This window comes from Rissa tridactyla, chromosome 21 (genome assembly GCF_028500815.1).
Source record: "Rissa tridactyla isolate bRisTri1 chromosome 21, bRisTri1.patW.cur.20221130, whole genome shotgun sequence".
NCBI lineage: Eukaryota > Metazoa > Chordata > Aves > Charadriiformes > Laridae > Rissa > Rissa tridactyla.
Window position 1 is genome coordinate 5,136,206 of NC_071486.1, and position 20,240 is coordinate 5,156,445.

A 20,240-nucleotide genomic window follows, 5' to 3' on the forward strand; every position below is an offset into this window, starting at 1 on the left:
GAAAAAAATCTTGCAGTGTGCAGGGCTGTGGTTGCATGAGGTTGAGCTCAGGGTGCGGCACTCGCTGCACAGACCCGAAGGTGACAATCCCGGTCGCGGATTGGAAGCATGTGGGATTGCGATTATTTTTTTCCTGCAGGAATGGCCTTTCATGTCTAACCACACGGAGTGTGTCAACAACCCATCTGGCGCCATTAGACACCAGCAATTTTACTCACCATCCTTTTCATGGGCTCTTGGTATTCCTGCTATGTGCTGCCTTAGAATAGCTTCGGGTGTTGTGGTAGGGCAGCCTGGACAGCTGGGAATTGTCCAGTTAACTATTGCATCTCTTCTGGTTCCCATTTGGTGCTTCAGTTTTCTTTGGAAAGCATGGCACTCCTACCGTGCTGCTCTCTATTCCCTTCCGTGTATTCTTGTCTGCAGTCATAATTCTTGGTCCTTGCTCACAGCTCTTCCAAGCTGCTCAAGGTGGGGTTGGACTGAGCCTCGCTGGGGGCATCTGTGATCAGCCAGGTGCTTCTGGTGGAGTAGGTAGCAAAAATTCATAATGAGATGGAGAATGTGATGGGAGATACTAAGGATGAGAACAGCTGGGTGTTTTTGGGTTGGCAGTTTGTGCAGACGAATGCTAGCTGGATGACTTCTGACTGCCCAGAGGAGATCTGTGGCTGCACTGGTCTTAGGAAAGGAGTGAAGCAGCAAAGTGATGAAGTACCAACAGGCTGTTAAGGGTTTTGAGGCAGGATTTCAAACAGCTAGAACAAGATCAGCTGGTGGAGAGTCTGAGCTTCTTGTTCCTAAGTTTCATCCCCAAACTTTTTGTGCTAGTTGTTAAATTTTCTCTTGCTGTAGCAAGTGAATCCAGCTTTAGAGAGCAAATACTAAGTCAGTGTGTAAAGTACTTTGATATCATTGGGGTAAAGGAGCAAACCGACCAACTTTCAACATCTTTTAATACCGTTCTTCATAAAAATTCTCTTTACAACCATCCATAATACTATCTTAGTTAATTTGCTTCCCATCTTCTACCTGTCTGTTGGTAGAGATGGTGTGTACACCTCCGACCCTGCGCTGCTCCTTGGAGGAGCTCTTTCTGGAGATGCCTTTCCTCCTCCTGCCCTCTCTTTAGTGGAAGAAAGCTGTGTGTTTTTTCTTGTCTCACCTAAATAAAAAAAACCCACCTTAATGTGTATATTACCTTCTCTCGTGGTGGCAGTTTTTATCTCCGTTTCAGCAGGAGGCAGAGCGTACAGCTCTTTACCTGCGCGGGTGCCATTCGAGGGCTGGCTGCAGCCTCGTCATACCCGTAGATTCACAATTCTATTAGCCGGGTCTCGCAGTTACAAATTAGCTCGCTGGCATATTAACAAAACAAATGGTATGCTGCAAACACTGATTGCAGATCGGGGGGCAACTATTTGATTTATATAGCTTAACATCTGGCAGTTTCAACCTTGTACAGTTCTGCATTTTGATCGTTCCATCTGGTTTTGCGCGTCAGCAGTATCTGCAATACAGGATGCAAGAATACAAGAGAAAATATTGTCTCTAAATAAAATCTATGCCTTCTCACACTTTATTTTCTTTTTTCTTTTTTTTTTTTACTCAAAACACCAGGAGAACCAAAAGCCCAGAATCCTTTTTATATACCTTTATATAGCACCTCCCACTATACACGCATGCTCCAAACCTCGAAGCAGTCCAGATCACAAGCTGCAGTCATTTCCTGAGCTTTTCTTTTTTTTAAGGAAAAGAAACAAAGCATCAAGATCAGCTGTTATGAAACTATTCTTCTTTATCTAAAATTATCCATACTGCACTACAAATCCAACTGCTGATGTCAAGTAGGGTAATGAAAGTCTGCCATGGCTTAATTTTCACAATGTCAGACATCTCTTGCAGCAGAGATTGCTGGCCTTTTAAGTGCAGAATATTCCCTTTTTCAATGGAAATTAAACTGCATTTCTTTTAAGAGGAAAGAAATCTGATACAATTGCATACAGTAATCAAGAGCAGCTTTGGCTTTCCACCAAGGATTTGACTGTCTCTTTTCTAAATAAATATTATTGTACTGTAAACAAATGGCAAACAGAGGGAAGTAAATGTTGTAGTTAAGACTCACCTGGGTCTGCCAGTTCCAAACGCTGCTGCGGGACCATGCAAAATCACTGCTAATGTCCTCCTTTCATCTACTATGAAACGGTGCCTTAGGAAATGACTTACTCCTTTCAGTAGGTGACATGTTGATCCAAAGAAACGGAGGTTCCTCTCATCTCCCCTTTTGCCCTGTGTATTGCTTATTTGCAGGGTGCAAAGTGAATCAGCCGTAATAAGGTGAAGAAAGTTCAAAGATGAGGAAATAAATCTTGTTGTATGAATGGTGCTTTCTCTTTTGCACAGGACAGAGATAGATGTTTGCACATAATTGTGTTTGTACATGAAACATAACATTTTGTTTCCTATGCAGATGCTATTTAGCTAACTGGATGCTTGAAATCTTTCTATTGTGGTTAAGTCGCAACTGCCTGAGAGGGCACTGTGAAACCTATTGTCAGAGACTGGAGCCATCACTCTCCCTCAGGCACTGCAATTTATGCACAAATTCTTGGATTCAAAAGAAAAAATTAGAGCCTACGTTTGGCATACTGTAGCTTGCACTTGCCTGATCTGCTTGTTGGGGGACAAAAGCCCATGGCCATGTGGTGTGTGTGTAATCGAGGGCATATTTTCTGTACGTACAATAGCAATTTTAGAGCCTTTCTCTGCTCTCCTCTCCCTCGGCAGAACCACATGTACTGTACTGGGTTTCTAGCATTTATAGATACAGAACATCGTGAACAGAATCATTTTGTCCGCTTCAGGTAGTCCTATCCAATTCTTGTTTCTATTTTGTGTCCTTTCTAGGAAGGATCAGAATGTGCTATCGCCAGTCAATTGCTGGAATCTCCTGCTAAATCAGGTGAAGCGGGAAAGCAGGGATCACACCACGCTCAGTGACATCTATCTCAACAACATCATCCCACGCTTTGTCCAGGTCAGCGAGGATTCGGGGCGCCTGTTCAAGAAGGTAACGGAATGCTAGAACGCATGTCTCTTTTGTTTGGACCTTTTGAAATACAAAGTTTTAGCTATTACTTCTGGTGGATTGATTTATTATTGACTGTGGTTAACACATGTTGAGGTTTTTTTTTCCTCTTTATGTATAGCTGTGCTTGACTTAGCTCTAGTTTCTCTAGTTACTTTCTTGTTCTAGTACTTTACAATTTTCCTGAAAGCAATTAGTTGAGATTCATTGGTCTAAATTTAGGCCATAGGTTTTTTTTTCCTCTTCACCTGCTTGCAGTTTTGTATGCACTTTTAAACTTTTATTAAATAATCAGAAACCCTCCAGATCTTCAACTCTGAATATAACGAAGAACAAGTCTCCAAAGACAGATTTATATCCACCGTAGAGGAGAAACTACTGTTAAAAGAAAAATTAAGGAGAATTCCTACCATGCCAGATAATAAAAGGATGTATTGTCCTTGTCTGCAAAAGGGAGAAAAATGCAGCTGAGGTCTCTTTTGTTAGCCTTGTCCCCTTTCTCTCCCCTTGATTTCCACCTGGAAAAAAAAGGTGGGACAGTGTGGGAGGGTATTTTCCTATTAGGAATCTGTTCTTCCAGTTGAAGAAACACAATATGGAAGCTTCGTAACACCTATTAAATGGTAATGCCTCATCTCTTCAGAGGTTTGTCAATGGCTGTAACATCTGCTAGTTAACATATTAAAAACATTGCAATTTGAACTTTGAAAGCGATTTCTCTTCCCCCACTCCCCACCCCCTTGCAATTTATTGTGATCTTGCAGAGTTATTTCTACTCTTGCAAGACCTAGAGACGGCAGTTGCAGAAGGACTCAAGCTTTCTAAAGAATACTTTTGTGGAGCCTCATCCTAAATCACATTGCCTCCGAGAGAGAAAGGGGAGAGGAACACTTTTGATAAAAAATACTGGCGTACTTTCATGTCTGTCTTTTTGCCTTCAGTTGTTACATTAAGAGAGAGTTATGTGAGTAGTGTGTGACTTTAAAATTAAAATCTCTTTAGGAGCAGTCAGCAGTAATAGGAGGCCTCCTTGGCTTTTCACTCTGGTCTTGACAGTCTTTTGAAATGTCTTGAGGAATAGTGTTCAGGTATTTCTTAACACCACTACATTGCTTTAACTGATAAAGAGAGTCTATACAATGCAGTCCATTTAGACTGCTAGAAAATGAACAGTGCTAAATATTGTGTGTGGTATTTCGTGTCAAGATGCACTTGAAGGAGCAGCGTCTTGTGTGTTACCTGGAGAGCAGGATGCGTTTGCTCTTTTACAGCAGGTATTTGCGTGTGGTGGTGACTGATTCCTATAAGAGAATGAAAATAAGTGCAAGTGCACTGTTGTGTTCCTTGTCCTCTGTGTATTCCTTGAGTTTTTAATGGCTAGTAATGGAGTATGAGAAATATATTCAAGTGTTACACTCTGTTTCTCTTCTACTTCTTTTTTTGAGACATTGCCCAAGCAGAGAAGGAACCTTCTCTTTTTCAAGTAATGTCACACTAAGGCCTTTTTGACCTTTTAAAACTTTCTGGTAATTACATTATGGTTGATTAGATACTTACATGGGATTATTCAATGGCAGTTACTCTTCAATTCCTCTAATCCTTCCAAAGGATAAGTAATCTCCCCACTGAATTTCAACAAGGGCTGTGCTTGAGGAAAGTAGCTGAGAAAAAGCCTCGGCAAAGTAGTAGATGGAAACTGATATTATCCCAGTTTGGCTGGAAACGAGCATCTTAATTTTCAGCCTCTTGTGTAAGCATGGGTTTGCCCTGTTTTATTTTGGGCAGTAGGACTTGAATAAAAACAAATAAAAAACGGACCATAAAAAAATACCCCCCCTCTGGTTTCTTTCTCACAGACCAAATGCAAACTCCGTATTAACTTGCGCAAACAAAAGGCACTTGTTACTAAATTCCAACTATTTGTTGTCTGACTGTTTGCCAGGCATACCAAATTGGCTGAAGGCCAAAGCAGGTATTAGATTACTATTCCACTTGTGCTGGGTGGTTAAAAACAAAAATTGCATCCTGTCTTATCTAGTGTCACGTAGTTGAATAAGATAGCAGCTGATAAATAGAGAAATTTGGCTGAACTTGGATCTGCCGCTCCTTGTGGTTTTTCTCTAGAATCTCTTACCTTCCTGAGCAGCAAGAAGCAGTGTGAATTGGCACAAAAGCTACTGTAGGCTAGAAAACAGCTGTGGTGTGTGGTTAAAATATTGCAAAGCAGCTTTATATTCCAGGGATTAAAAAAAAAAATGGTGCCCATTTATAAAACCCCTGTGTAGCATGCTTGTAGTACGCTGTATATCCCAATATACAATCAATCTTCAGAATAGCTCTGGACCATAAGCAGGCAAATGGTACCTTTTCCTGGATGAAAAACCAGGGACCAGTGGATGGAGTCACTTATCCAGGGCTGCTCAGCAAGTCCCTGCCAAAGCCGGGATGCCTTTCTGATCGGTATCTGTATTGAAGGGGAATAATTAGGTGACTCGGTGAGATATTTAGCGGTGGCCTATATTTTTGTGCCTCTAACCAGAAGTTAAAACCATGCTAGTCCAAAGGGAAATTAGTCCGATTGATGAGAAAATCTAGAAGAATATTCTCCTCCCTCTCCCCTTAATTTCTCCCATTCTTTTTTAAACTTTTGAGACATCCTTTCTCATTTTTTTTAATGGAGAAGAGCTACCATGGTATGTGATAGCTCAGAAAACTGAGTGCTTCTTAGCAGATGTAGTTTATACACGAGCTACATGGAAAATAATGCCACGGTGCCATGCTGCAAAGTTTCCATGAAGCTGTGGAAGGCAAATTCGGAGGTCCCAATCAGAAACCAAATGTGAATGAGCTCTGAATGGCAGAGCTGAATTAGTGCGGTGCTGCATCTCGGCAAATTTATGTAGCTTCAACACAGATCTAATTAACTGAGCTACGTCAGTGAAATAACTGGCTGTATGACTTTGGAGACCGGAGTTTCCTGCCTCTCTTGTGCCGTGTGGTCATTCCAGCCTGTTCACTGATTCTACACTATCTCCTGTCTGGTCTAACGCATGCAGTGTAGCCAAGCTAAAATGCCCTGCAGTTTGATGAAATGCAGCCTGCAGGAGGAAGAGCCTGAGCTGCGATGCTGTCGGGGCACTCAGGTTTGGCTTAACACAGGTGTTTTGCTTTTTACTGTTTTCCAATAGAAATTGTAGCTGTTGGAATGGTGCTGCCAATCTTGCTGCTGGTTTGGGAGTTCTCTGTCCTTGTCTCATGCTACGTGGGGAATCTGCATTAAAGATAAGGACGCTTCATTATTTGAAAGTCTAAGGAACATTATCTTTTACACTTCTGTTTGGAAAATACCTTCTAAAAAAGTTATATGTGTGTCTGGCTGCCTTGCAGGTGCTCTAGTAACTTACATTTAGGAACTACTCACTGGGTTGTAAATAATGGTATGAAATATGGAGAGGATAGCGATACAGAGATCCTTGATTGCTGAGGGCAGTGGAAATAAAATCCTGAGGCATGAGATCCTTTTCTTGGGCCGTTTATAACGTAAGGCTTTCTTGAATCAGAGCTTTGTATCCTGCTGGGATTGAGCAGGTGAGCAGAGAAGGTGAAAAGGATGCACTTAAGATCGCTTTTGTTGCTGAATTCTTGAGCTGCTGTATCTTGCACTGTCTGAAGTGGTGAGCTTTTTCAAAGGAGAGAGATAGAAGTACAGCGTGCAGCCCTAATCCAGCCTCAAGGCAACGAAGGGCCTGGGTGGATGTGATAAGGTCTGCGCTGGGAAGGAAGCACAGTGAGATGCGGAGGGAAGTGGCGGGAGCTGGTGTGCTGCAGCCGGAGCAGCGCCGAGCCCCAGGCGGGCAAACCCCATCCAGCAGAGCATCGGTGTTGGTGGCAATGTGGGGCTTGGCTCTACAGCCACTGTCTCTGCCTGAGGTTTCTCCACCACGTTCTCCTGTGTTCACCCTTGGACCCCTCGCACCGGTTATCCGAAGGGCACAGCAGTGTGATGGTGGAGCTGGGATGGGTCAGTCCTGAAATCAGTGAACTTCGGAAATTGAAGCGGTGGTGCCTGCATCGCACATGGGTTTGCAGAGGGTTTATGTTTGTGGTGTTTGGATTTGCAGTGTCATGGGAAGCCTGCATGGTCTGTGGCTTTGCCTCATGCAGTTTTCCTGTTCGTGTCCTTCTCCAGGGCTCTGTTACGATGTGGAGGGTCTTATTTGTTTGTTAGCTGGGAGCTTGCCAGCCACTTCAAAGGTATCTGTGCTGATAAGAGAAGCCGCATTTACTGCCAAAGCCAGCACTGAAGTGGTGCTGGATGTACAGTGTGTGTCAGCCCCGTTTCTCCCTGCCGCTTGGATTTGTTTACTTCCTTGGATAGCTCTCCCTGCAAATCCTTTACGTGTCTGAGCGCTGGACTGCTTGCACCAAACGGGGTTTTATATCTTATTGGAAATGTGCGACCTAAGGTGTAGGTATTCTTTGAGCACTGGACTCTTTCTGAGCCTTTTGTTTTAGTTTCTCCTGAGGAAATACTTTTATGTTTCAGTAAAAGATGTTGTCAATAAGGGGCTTGCTGCTATAGCAGTCTCACAGATGGATCCCCGTTGATGGGGATCTGGTGTTCAGCTTCAGCGGTGCCCTGGCCCCAGGAACGGTGTCAGTGCAATTCTGCACGACGACAAAAGAAAAGGAAGATAAATGGTGAAATAAATAACCTCTCTCTCTCTCGCAAATAAAACTGGGGGGGAACCGGTGGAATTGTCCTGATAACAAATTGTTACACCTTGGGACAGAGGTAATATTTTCTCATTTGTCCAGCAGTTAATGATTTAGCCCTGGGTCTTGTACAAGGTTGAAGTTTAAAGCCCGTGTGCCACCCGGCGTTGCTATTCTGGTCACCTCTCCCTCTCCTGGAGGACTGTCCTGCTTTGATGTTAATGCCTGTTCCCATGCCTGCTCCTCTTCATTCCTCCATCTAATTTTGTGGAGAGCACTCCTTTGATTTCTCCCTGCTTATCCTCCTTCAACTTGAGTCTTTTCTTTTATATTTATATATATGTATTTAAAATATTCTTCTACTTGAGCTGGTTACTGTTTTGATTTCCCCTCTTCTCCCTTTTCACTCTGTCCCCCCATCACCCTGTTGTTTTAATGTGGCCCTTGATTTTGCTGCATGGTACAACCTTTCTGTTCCTCGCGTGGTTATCAGGTTTTCTTGCCTACGGACGTATCTTTTTAGTGGGTTCCCTTGGTATTATTTATACAGGTATAGGCTTTTGAGAAGCAGTCTCTTTAATTTGGTACCTTTAATCATTCTTTCTGTGTTGTCTCTTTGAGATTTCCCTAGAAGCAGACTGATAGTCGTGTTCAAATTTAAGAAAAAAAACCCCAACAACATAATTTTTTTAAAACAATGGACTGTAGAAGCATCAGTCAGTTTGAGTAGTTTCTGAACAAACTGATTTATTTTTTTTCAATTTGACATTTTTTTACATAACAAAATTGTGAAGCGATTGGAAAGTGTTGATAGGCAGAAAGGCAGATTTATTCTGCCTGTGCGTAAGTTCCCTTGTCTAGAGGGGCCTCAGGACAGGCAGTGGCTGTTACCGGCTGCTTTCTAGAGCTCTGCCTCTAAACGGAGCCAGGTACCTTCTCAGCATCTGCCTGCCGTGCTGTTACGTGTGCCTTCCGTGCAGCAGTGGTCCTACTGTGTTTATAACATGCATCTTCTGCTCTGTTTTTACCTCAGGGCTCCTTGCAGCGGCGTTAACTGGAGCTCACTGGAGGTGCTCGGAGCCCCGACCCTCTCCTGCCCTGCTCTCTGCCTTGCTGGGCTGGACGTGTCCTCGGTGTCAGGCAGTGGGGGGACAGGGAGGGCTGGTTGCCCTACAGATCTCGCTTCGAGAACGTAGCATTCCTTTCCTTTATTATTGTATCAAGTTCACATATGATACTTACGGGGAGAAAACCCTGTAAGAAGGAATGAAGAAAACAAACCAGAGGATTTGAAATTTGCTTCCTGTTTAATACCTTTGATCATGGAAAAAAGCAGTTTATCTACTGGTACACTGCTCAGTGTTTGATGTGAAATGAAAAATCCACAATGAGTTGGTTAAAAGCCTTGCAGTAATCAAGGAAGAAGAATTATTAATTCTCTTAAGGGGTCTGTGCTTAAGATGACCTACTTTACAGCTGCAGTGTGTCTCATTGCTGCATTGGTACCAGAATATGAAAAATCTTAAAACACACCACACATGGAAAAGCCACACACATGAAAGAAATGCACTGGCCAAAGGCTGGGCACTTCTAAAAATATGTATATAAAAAATATAAAAATATATAACAGTGTAAACACGTAAATATATAAATGCCATAATTAAAACTGTTACAGAGGTGCAGAATTGGTAAGTACACGCCGTCTCCCTGCTCTCACACTTGCATCCTTACCCACTGCGTCTACCGGTGCCTTAGGAAATAGTAATGCTGATTTCTTACTGTTTTCCCAAAAGTTAAAGGACACAGAGGCCCATTGTGAAATGATACTTTCTGATTTCTCATTGGGGAAACGAAATCTCCTGGTTTTCCTACCTGCTTAATTTTAGGACAAGTGGCACAGGGGAAGAGAGGAGGAGTGAAATAATTTGTTTGGCGCTCTTATCTGCGTTAGCAGTACAGAAATCTGAGTTAGAGAGGTGATACCCGCCGCCTCTAACTGGAGTGGATGGTTTCTGTTACGCTGCTAACACCTTGTACGCGCTCAGATGCAATGACGGGATCAGAGCCTGTTGCCCAGGGTGAGGTACTGAACACTGAAGGCTACAGCTGGAGGAATTTTACTGCATATGTTACAGGCTAAAAATGTCACTTCTGCCTATGGATTGGGCAAGGAATACACTGCATTTGGCCCTATTGAATGTGTGAAAGTAGTCCATTGTTATTACATTTTGTTTCTAATTTCCTGCATGCTGATGTTGTCTTTCACCACCCCAGTACACTCGCCTTTATGTTGCTGCCGTGCGAATTCAGGTCAGCCAGGAATAAGGTAATGGCACTTTTACACTCAGGTCACTCAGCTGACTCTGATCCCTCCAGTCGTTTTTTCCTAGAGATATATCACGGCAGTTTGAAAAAGGGTATTGTTGAAAGTCGGTGGCACAAAGCTGTGGTGCAGAGCATTAAAACCGTGAGCAGAACTGCAGAACATTACTTCCAGTATTTTACAGGACTTCGCCGCTTGCTGGTAGGTCTTGCCACCTTCGGAAGTCTGTTTCACATGTGGCTCGTTCAATGAGGGCAAATGTAGGTGGCTTCACAACAAGAATGAATGCTCTCAGCCATAAAATTGCTCGGTTTGTTGTGATTGAGGGCCTGAAGGCCAAGATTCAATAGGATCAGCACAGAATTCTGCAAAAAAATAAAAAGGGGAAAAAGGGAGCGGGGGTTGTTTTGGAAGCAACTCGTTTAGGCCCAGTATGGGAGGCAGCGGTGTGACGTGGTTTCATGTAGGAATGGCTTTTCAGAGTACAGTATTCCGCTGTACTGAGGAAAATTCCTTATTACTGACATAGTGGTAAAACAAATCACTAGCAAAATGGTGGAGAAAACTAGAAAATACAACTGTAATTTAAATAGGACTGACCAATGCATAATGGATCATTAACTGGAAACTGATGATCTATCACCCAAAATATGCATGTATACTGTATGGCATAGCTTTTGTTTTCCTAGCTTTTATTTAAATTCTGTGGAGTTTGAAGCTTTAAAAGTCGTCTTTACAGAATTCCTGTTCTGTGGGACCATGCGATAATGGCTGAGCACTCTTTCCATAAAAGTTGAAAGGTAGTTGATTGTTTAGATGAGAACATGAAGGTGATAAATCGTATTTGCTACTGGATGCAAATGAGTTAAAGGCAGGCCTGTTAAAAAGAAGAAAAAAGAAAAAAAGAACATTATCAAGAATCTACCTGTAAAGAATTTTAAACTTTAATTAGCGAGTTCTATTTAAGTGCTGCATGTATGATCTTGGAGAATTCTACCTGGCAAGCCTCCTCTTTAACAAACTTTGTAAGTAGATGTTAACTAATGCATAATTAGATGTTAACTAATGCTGTATTGTCACCTTGATTTAGACAGGAATAAAAAGGATCTTGTGCTTCTGCAAATTTCCTCACTGGTCCCAGCAAGAACTCAATCCGCTTGCCTCCCAACTCCCACTGGCGGTTCAAAAAATGTTAGAACATTTAATGTTTGTTTTCCACCTATGTATATTTAATTATTCCTTTTTCTAAAATGTAGAGAAATGGTCTCGTTAGAGAGCGATCTTCAGAATCAGCAGATTGGGTTCCAGTTCCAGCCCTGTCACTGGCTGACATAATTTTAGGCATCGTATTAGATAAAAATCTCTTATCTCAGTGTGTTACGCATTCACCCACCAATGGTGTCTGAGTGCTTCCCTGCTGTTGTTGAGTTTATAGGGAAAGCATCTCGTGAACTTCACGGTATGTTTGTTTTGAAGCCGAACCATCTTTCTATCAGATTTGGAACTACGTTGCTGAAGCTTGAGATCCGGGGCATAAAATGTTGACAGCATTCCTTTGCTCTCATATTTATTATCCCCCCTAAATATTTTGAAGCTGAAGTCGTTAATGTTTGGTGGAATGCGGAACAGCCAAGTGAGTGCTGCAGTAGATCCCAAAAACATCTTGATTAAATTAGAGGGGAGGTGGAGGGGAGGAGGGCTGGAACAAAGAGGCCGTTGAGAAGCTGGCACGCCGTGCTGGGAATTTATGTTCCAGCGAGGGGTGGCAGCAACCTACAGCTCTGCACATGGTGCGTGTACACCCTGGTGTAACAAAGGGGTATGTGTGCATGTGTGAGCGTGTATGTGTGTGCATGTGCACGCACGCTTGGGGCAGCTTTTCCTTTCTTGTTTTAGGCTGAAGAAAAGGCTTGAGAAAGGCAGCTTGTGAGCAAAATACTGAGGTTGCAAGTTAGCGCTTCTGGGCAATTACTCTTGTCACCCTGCTGGAGTAACTTTCTTGTTCTCTTGGGTGCTGTTGCTAATTTTCCTGATTTGCAGAGGAGAGGCAGGCTGTGTTTATCATCGCAGCGCAGGTGAGGTGGTGCTGGAGCCCTGCTCTCTCTGTCCCCAGCCTCCGGCCTGCGGTGGGCTCCCGCGCCATGCCAGCTTCCACGAGCATTAATGATGTGTGTCCAACTAGATAATCTCCCAGATCAAGAGGACAAGCGTTTAGCCCTGATGGGGTAAGAAGCAGAAAAGGTTTGTGGCGACACCCCCTCCCCACATGCACACAGTTTATTATCGGAGCCAATTAGATAAGATTTTGTTGCACAAGCCCTTCCTCAGGCTTGTTAAGCAGCGACAGGTACAGCCAGGAATAGATAATAATAAAATTTATCAGATTTGCTTTTACTTATTGCTTTTTCCTGGAAGATTGTTTACAAAATGAAGCATTCTAAACACTGTTAGCTTTTGAAAAACATAATATAGAATTCGATGTTGAAATAGAAATTGGTACCTGGAGACTTTTGCAACTGCAGAGACTGTTGTTGTTTTGCCTTGGCATGTGTTTTATTTGCAATTCCACGCTGCGTTCTAGCATGATCTTCAAATCTCTTATGCCTGTATGGCAATGGTTAAGATCAGAAGCCTTTAATCTGGATGCACTTTGAACCCTGTGGGACCTCAGAAAAGTTCTCTTTGTGTGTCAAGTCCACCACCCTCTACGGCACTTGAGCAGCAACTTTTTTTGCTAATGTCTAGGGCATGTTCTTTTGACTTTCCCAAGCTAACCGTTCTGCTTCCTCCAAGATATTTTCATTTATCAAGGTCAACTAGCTCAGTTTTTTTTCTCCTAAACCCTTTTATTTTGGTGGAATCAGTATGGAGAGCAGCATTAAATTAACAGTGTTCATTGCACAGCTCTTGTTTTCGTGACACCTGTGATCTATCTTACCTTAATCTTAATGTAAGGTTTTTTCCAGTCCAGCAGTCTGGCAGTTTCTTTCTTGAGAGCTCATTTGGAAGCACAAAGAGTTTTGTGATTTGACAATTTGGCACTTACACTTCTTCTTTTCTTCTTCAACCTGAATATGCATTAAAATATTCATTTTAATCTATTTCGCATAATTGATGCTTCAGCAGTTTGTACAGCGAATGAGCAATTTTATGCAAGAAATAAGCAAATGGGCTGAAAGGAGCCGGGTGGAAGGCAGATGATTGGTCCAGTGCAGGCCGTTTAAGCGGCACAGTGAAGCGTGCGGCTGAAAAGCTCCTTCTGTGTGAAAAGTTCAGTGCTCAGGGCATTTAAAACAGACCCAGCCAGTCACTTTCATTTATCATCTCCAATGTTCAGAAAAACGCAGTCATAAAGTCTTTGGCGACCCATCTCACTGCAGTGATGAGCAGCAGCTCCGGCTTTTTTTCTGCTTTCAGAGACGGAAAAACCGTAGATCTTGTTTCTGCAAACTCTCTTAGAGGTGGGGAATCACCAGCTTTTTTCCTTTCTTTAAATTAAAGACTCCTCAAAATAAAACCAGGATGCTCCCCTTTGTCAGCGTTTGTGTCAGACTCTTGTTTTTCCAGTAGCACATCTGGCCTCCTGGGGAGCAGGTTTGGAACGTGCGCCTGGAGCGTATGAAAATGCCAAGGACCTGACCTGGGATGGTCCCGCTTGTATGTCCCGTGGCGCTGCCAACGGCGTGATGCCAGGCTGGTCTGAATGGGTCACAGCAGACATGAACAGTCCATAATAAAACCTTTATCACCTCAGAAACGCAATAAAGTCTGAGCACTGCTGAACTGGACAATAATAAAAAAAAAAAGATTACTTAAAATTAAATTATATAATATTTTTCGTTTTGCTTTTTAATTTATCAGTATGTATTTTTTTTTCTTGACTTCTTAGGCAGAAATGCTGCTTTAATGTGGGTTTGTCTGCATTACCTCTTTTTATTTTTCCTTTCCTGAACTTTGTAGGAATAAATAATCTTGAACCTATCAAATTTGCTTGACCCAGAAGATATTATATACTTCTACCATGCAGAGCACGAAGGCTTGCTCAGGCAAACACTGCCTTAGTAGGTAGTGAATGAGTAAAATCTAGAAACTGAATGAAGTTATTCTTGTTACATGTAGCAGTAGAAGCATTTGCATTTTCAAATTAGTGGGATAATGGGGAGAAAACATAGTTCTTAGATTATGAGTGTTTAAGCCTGCCTGTTTTTTTGTGAATAGAAATGTTAGAGAGACAAGACATCTGCTCTATTCCTTGGCTTCTCCAATTACTTACCTGGATGTCTTTTATTAATAAAACCTCAGAAAAAGTGGAATTCGGTGTGCTTTATCTCTTTCCTGCACTTCAGAATGATTAGAGCTATGAAATTACAGACAGAGGTTTGAAAACACTAAAGATTGAACTGCAAAGGCTAAGACTGCATTTCTGAGATTTTGGTCGTTAAACGCTAGTGACTCTTGTGATTTTTTTTCTGGGTAGACATTTGATAGGAGCCAAGCTGCTGAAGCTGGCTGGCTCCCGTGCGGCCCAAGCAGGGACATGGTTAGTGGATGTCACTTGGAGATGGATCAGTCCTTTCCCTCTGGATATTGTGTGTGTGGCTGTTTTTTTTTGGTTTTGACAAGGTCACAGATCCCAGCGTGTCTGTCTGCTCCTGCCTCTCTGGCCCCTGGGGAGATGTTCCAGTAAAAACCTTGGGGATAAACCTCGTCCCCGTAGCTCTTCCCTGCACTCTCCAGAGCCGCTGGTACAATTCTTTCCCTTCCACCAGACCAAGAGACACCTTTTGTCTGGTGGCTGACAGAGGCAGCTCTGTTTTGTACATCTCTCCCCACCCCTATTTCCCCCTATTTGGTACCCAGCTTACAAGGTTGACTCAAAGGCCTCTTCCCCCTGTGCTGGGCTGCACCACACTTTGTGTAAAAAATAATTGCCCATTATCCGTAAGTTTGGGGTTTTTGAGGGAGCTTTCCCCTCAGTTGTGTTCTTGGCACAATATTTGGCTTTACAAAGAGTGGATGATTGATCTCTCCTATTTTACCTCCTCTTCCTTTTTTTCCTCCTTAAAGGGTGCATTGTATAATGCTCTGAACCCACCAGCTCTGGTATTTTTATAATACGTGGAAATCGCCTCTGCTTGCTACAAGGCGGGGATGATAACCAGCTCCCCACCAGAATGGGTACGAATTTACCTGGAATTTCAAAGGGATGGTTGAGCGTGATAATGTGTGCCACTTCACAGGTTTGAAGCAGTAAGTTAAAATCATTTCAGCAGCCTGTTGGGGTGAACAGGATAACACTTGGGACATCACTTCTTGGAGCCTTCAGCAGCAAAGAAGGGAAACATCTGTTTGGGTCTGACTGCAACTTCATCGGCTTTAGGCCCTTTCAATAACTGTAGGCTGAAAGATGTGAATTGTATTACAAATACAGAGATTTTTCTTGATCCATTTATACTCCTGCTATAGGAAAAGGGATTTGTGTGCTGCGCCATGGCAGCTGGAGATGGCAAGAATGGAGCGTGTGGCTGCATCTCTGCGTGGCTTTGCCAGGTGTGTCAGCAATCGCTGGCTCCACGGGCTTTTTGATGTGTCTGTATTTCTCAGCTTTTCTCGTGGAAGCTCTTCAGAATGTGAGCAGTGAGAGTTTTAGCGTGAAATCCTGTCTGTAGTGAAGTGAAGATTAATAGTGCCGTTGAACTCATTAAGGAAGTTGCTTCGCCCTCCTTTGCATACAAGCAGCATTGCGTGCAGAAACACCTCTTCAAAGAGGGCTTTGCCTACAGAGGGGCCGGCCGTCGGGAATTATGGATGCGCATCTCTGGACATTCTGGTGTCTTTATTAGAAAAGCAAGAGCTTATCTGTTCCTCTATTAGCTAAAGCCAACCGTGTGCCAGCACCAGCTCCTCATGCAATAGGTGAGTCCAGTCGCACACAGCATAGAAGTGCTGGTTGCTTGTTACCTAGCAAGGACTTTAAATAAAGTAAATATATTTTTAAAATCTGACACTTGGATGCAGGCTAGTTTGGGTGTCAGCTGGTTTTGACAACCCAGTCACGTCTCTCTGTACCTTGGTTTTTTTTTGTTTTCATTCTACCAGTTTAGTAAAAGAAAAAAGCTCATGAGTCATACAGCCTTGGGTTTAACTAGGCAGCTCACTAATGTGAGTGTCCCCCAGGACACAATGACTTGTATTGATATGGTTAAATTGTATTGTAGTCCTTCTTGTTTAAAAAAAAAAAAAAAAAAAAATTGCTTTTGCCTATTGAGGTAAATCTTATATTGGTTGAAAATTTGAATGGAAATGGGAATGTATACGTGTAAAGCCCTGTCAGAGGAACTTATTTTTCTTCCAATGTTGATGTGGTGGTTCTTTTTGTGATGAAATACAGTGGCAAAGGAACATTTGGCAGAGCAGGCTTGAGGGTGTAGCAGGCTATTGTGGTCTTTGTGGAAGAAGAGGTAAACTTTTGGTAAATCTCACAGAGATTCAAAGCAGAGATTGTGCACCTGAAAGCAGGTTTTGTTATTTTTTTTTTAAACTCTGGCTTTATCATACAAAACTAAAAAAAATAAATACAGTGATGTTAACACTGTGCTCAAAAATAGACTGCGGGTCGGTATAATCTTTCAAACGCAGTCAGCACAAACTCTAGTTGGATCAAAACATCTCCTGCAGTACCAACAGGCAAAAAGCCCTGCTGTTGAGCGCATCTCCCTGCTCCCCCAAACTTCTCTGCGACGGACGCTGCTGCTTCAGCCGGCCAGTTCCACTCCAGAATCCAAAAGTATCCAAGAGGGACTGTTGTCCTAGCAAATACATGAAATAGATGTAATAACTGAATTTAATATTGATTTAATAATTGATTAAAATTGAAGTATTGCCTGGTTTGTGATATGGTGTTCAATGAAGGAAGATCATTCCTGTTGGCTTTCTTGTCCTGTGTTTCTTCGGCTTCCATACCAAGCTGTTCTATGTTCATAGCTGTGCTTGATCCTGCTGAAACGGGCAAATCTATGTATTTCCAGGCTCGTAATATTGAAAATCCCATGTTCTCTGGAAATTACCCTGTCTCCATACTGTAAGGCTTTTCTGACTGTGCATATCTAACATTTCAGTTTATTAATACTGGTTGCACAATTTGACCATAAGTGGCTCTGGGCTGAGTGGTTATTGGATTTGCTAGCGTAAATAGCGCTGCTTAATTGAGCCTAAATTATTTGTAGATGTGGAGCATGCTCCCCTCCTCCACCTTTTTACCGTCTTCCCCAATTAACTTTCATTTCTCTGTTTTGTTGCAGAGCAAGGAAGTGGGATTGCAGCTCCAGGAAGACTTGATGAAGGTCTTGAATGAACTCTACACGGTAAATCAAACTGAATTCTTGGCATCTTTTCAGGCAGAAGGAAGAAGTGTTTGACTTCTCCCAGCCTGCTGTTACAGCAGAGACTAAGCCCCAAGACTGATAAACGTCTGCAGTCTTTGCAGTTTGAGGCAGCTTGTGTTCGCCAGTCTGTAGAGCACCATAAATCTCACTTTTTCACTCTGTCCTTATATTGTTTCAGCTCTGTAAGTGTTGGCTCCACATCTCAAATACCTCACCTTAATGCACACCTGCTACTAGCTGCAGTGTTGGTTTTAAAAAGAGATATTACAAGTATTTCTAAATACGCTAAAAATTTTCAGTCCATGGTTTTGTGTGGTCTGAGCGTACAAAAGGCAGTTTACAGCTTCAGCAGGGGGACACACTGTGTTTATTTGTTCCTCAACTCTTTCAGCAAAACAGCTCCCTTTAGAGTAATAGTCTTCCATCTGTGCTTTCTGCTTCTCAGTATATCCATTGGAGACACCAAGAAAGAGGCACTGCCTCAGGAAGGAGAAGGAATGTGTTCATAAAAGTTCATGTGCTGCTTGGGGATTTTTCTTCTCACACAGATGAATGGAAAAGCCTGTTGTTTGATTAAATTTTTGCTTTCTGCAGCTGTTACTGAGCTAGTTCTCTTTTAAAAGCAGAACCTACACATGGTTTTGTCGCTCAAAATGTCTTTTTTTTTCATCCTTCTTTAATGATAGATTGGGTCATTACACTGAGGTACGTGTTCTTTCAAAAGATGATCCAGGGATGTTTCCCAAGCCATGCCATATCAACCTTGTGATGAAACTCAGCATTAATATCAATGCTAGAGTATTAGCAGGGCATTCCCTGAAATTTCCCACATCAACAAAATGTATAGAAGAAAATTATTTCATTAGAGCATCGAGGCCAAATAGTCAGACTAGTCTTCTAGGAAAATGTAGATGTCATCTACCTTGACCTTAGCAAGGCTTTTGACACTGTCTCCCATAACATCCTCATTAGGAAGCTGAGGAAGTATGGGCTAGACGAGGTGACAGTGAGGTGGATCGAGAGCTGGCTGAGTGACAGAACCCAGAGGGTTGTGATCAGCGGCACAGAGTCCAGTTGGAGGCCTGTAACGAGTGGTGTCCCTCAGGGGTCAATACTTGGACCAATTTTGTTCAATATATTCATTAATGACCTAGATGAGGGGACAGAGTGTATCCTCAGCAAGTTTGCTGATGATACCAAGCTGGGAGGGGTGGCCGACACTCCAGAGGGCCGTGCTGCCATCCAGCGTGACCTGGACAGGCTGGAGAGCTGGGCAGAGAAGAACCTAATGAGGTTCAACAAAAGCAAGTGTAGGGTCCTGCACCTGGGAAGGAAGAATGCCAAACACCAGTATAGGTTAGGGGCGGACATGCTGGAAAGCAGCTCTGAGGAGAAGGACCTGGGGGTCCTGGTAGACAGCAAATTATCCATGAGCCAGCAGTGTGCCCTTGTCGCCAAGAAGGCCAATGGCATCCTGGGCTGCATAGGGAAGACTGTGGCCAGTAGGTCGAGGGAGGTCATTCTTCCCCTCTACTCTGCACTGGTGAGGCCACAACTGGAGTACTGTGTCCAGCTCTGGGCTCCCCAGTTCAAGAGGGACAGGGAACTACTGGAGCGAGTCCAGCGAAGGGCAACCAAGATGATTGTGGGACTGGAGCACCTCCCTTATGAGGAAAGGCTGAAAGAGCTGGGACTCTTTAGCCTGGAGAAGAGAAGGTTGAGGGGGGACCTGATTAATGTTTACAAGTACCTAAAGGGTGGGTTTAAGGAGGACGGAGCCAGGCTCTTTTCAATGGTTCCCAGCGACAGGACAAGGGGCAATGGGCACAAGCTAGAACATAGGAAGTTCCGTTCAAATACACGGAAAAACTTCTTTACAGTGAGGGTGACAGAGCCCTGGAACAGGCTGCCCAGGGAGGTTGTGGAGTCCCCTTCTCTGGAGATTTTCAAGACCCGCCTGGATGCAGCCCTGAGGGATGTGCTTTAGGCAACCCTGCTCTAGCAGGGGAGTTGGACTAGATGATCTCTAGAGGTCCCTTCCAACTCTGAAGATTCTGTGATTCCGTGAAAAAAGGGAGCTCCGGAGTAGGAAAAATGTTGTTGCTGCTGAAATGGCAGTTGAAGAGGTGAGACACTGAATCCAGTTTAGGGTTTTCCTCCTTTTCTTGGCTAGTGTTTAGCATTGCTGAGTCTCCTCTGTGGGCAAAGAGGGTTTGTGTTCCTCGACAGGGAGCCAAGGACGAGCCGGATGGTGGAAGCTGGAGGCACTTGGAAGCTGACCTGGGGTTCGCTGTGCTGTGGCTGTAGTTAGGGCAGCCTTGGTTTACAGCAGCGTGAGCAAACCGCGTTGTGCTCGTCTTCCTGAAAGGCAGACAATTTCTTCTAGGTCTGAAGGTGGTTTGTAAGTGTAGCAGGGAGGGCCTGTCATCAGCACTGCCCACTCTAGAAATTATTTTTAATTGAGGGCACAATCTGATTCAACTTTTGAGTCATGTACTTGGGTGGGATACTAAGGGAAAATATAGGTCTGTCTCTAAACACAGACTTTTAGGAGCTGAGATTTATTTCCTATCCCAAGTTCACCTGGCACTGAAGTTGAGAAGGTGGCTGGTTAGTGGAGTTCACACAGACATAAGTAATAATTTCTGCATGCCAGGCTCTGACAGATCATGGAGCCAAATACTGAGTCTTGATAATTTCTCTATCAGTGGAAGGCACATGTTCCAGA

General features: G+C 43.3%; 1 protein-coding gene across 7 annotated transcripts in view; it reads left to right on the forward strand.

Moving 5' to 3' along the window:
* SRGAP2 (SLIT-ROBO Rho GTPase activating protein 2) overlaps positions 1–20,240 on the forward strand; it is a 113,945-nt gene that overhangs the window by 44,209 nt on the left and 49,496 nt on the right. For all 7 annotated transcript variants that reach the window (XM_054181266.1, XM_054181270.1, XM_054181272.1 and 4 more), the window contains exons 4-5: positions 2,908–3,070; positions 17,429–17,491. In XM_054181266.1, the coding sequence (XP_054037241.1) occupies positions 2,908–3,070; positions 17,429–17,491 (226 nt within the window). The remainder of the gene's footprint in view (positions 1–2,907; positions 3,071–17,428; positions 17,492–20,240) is intronic.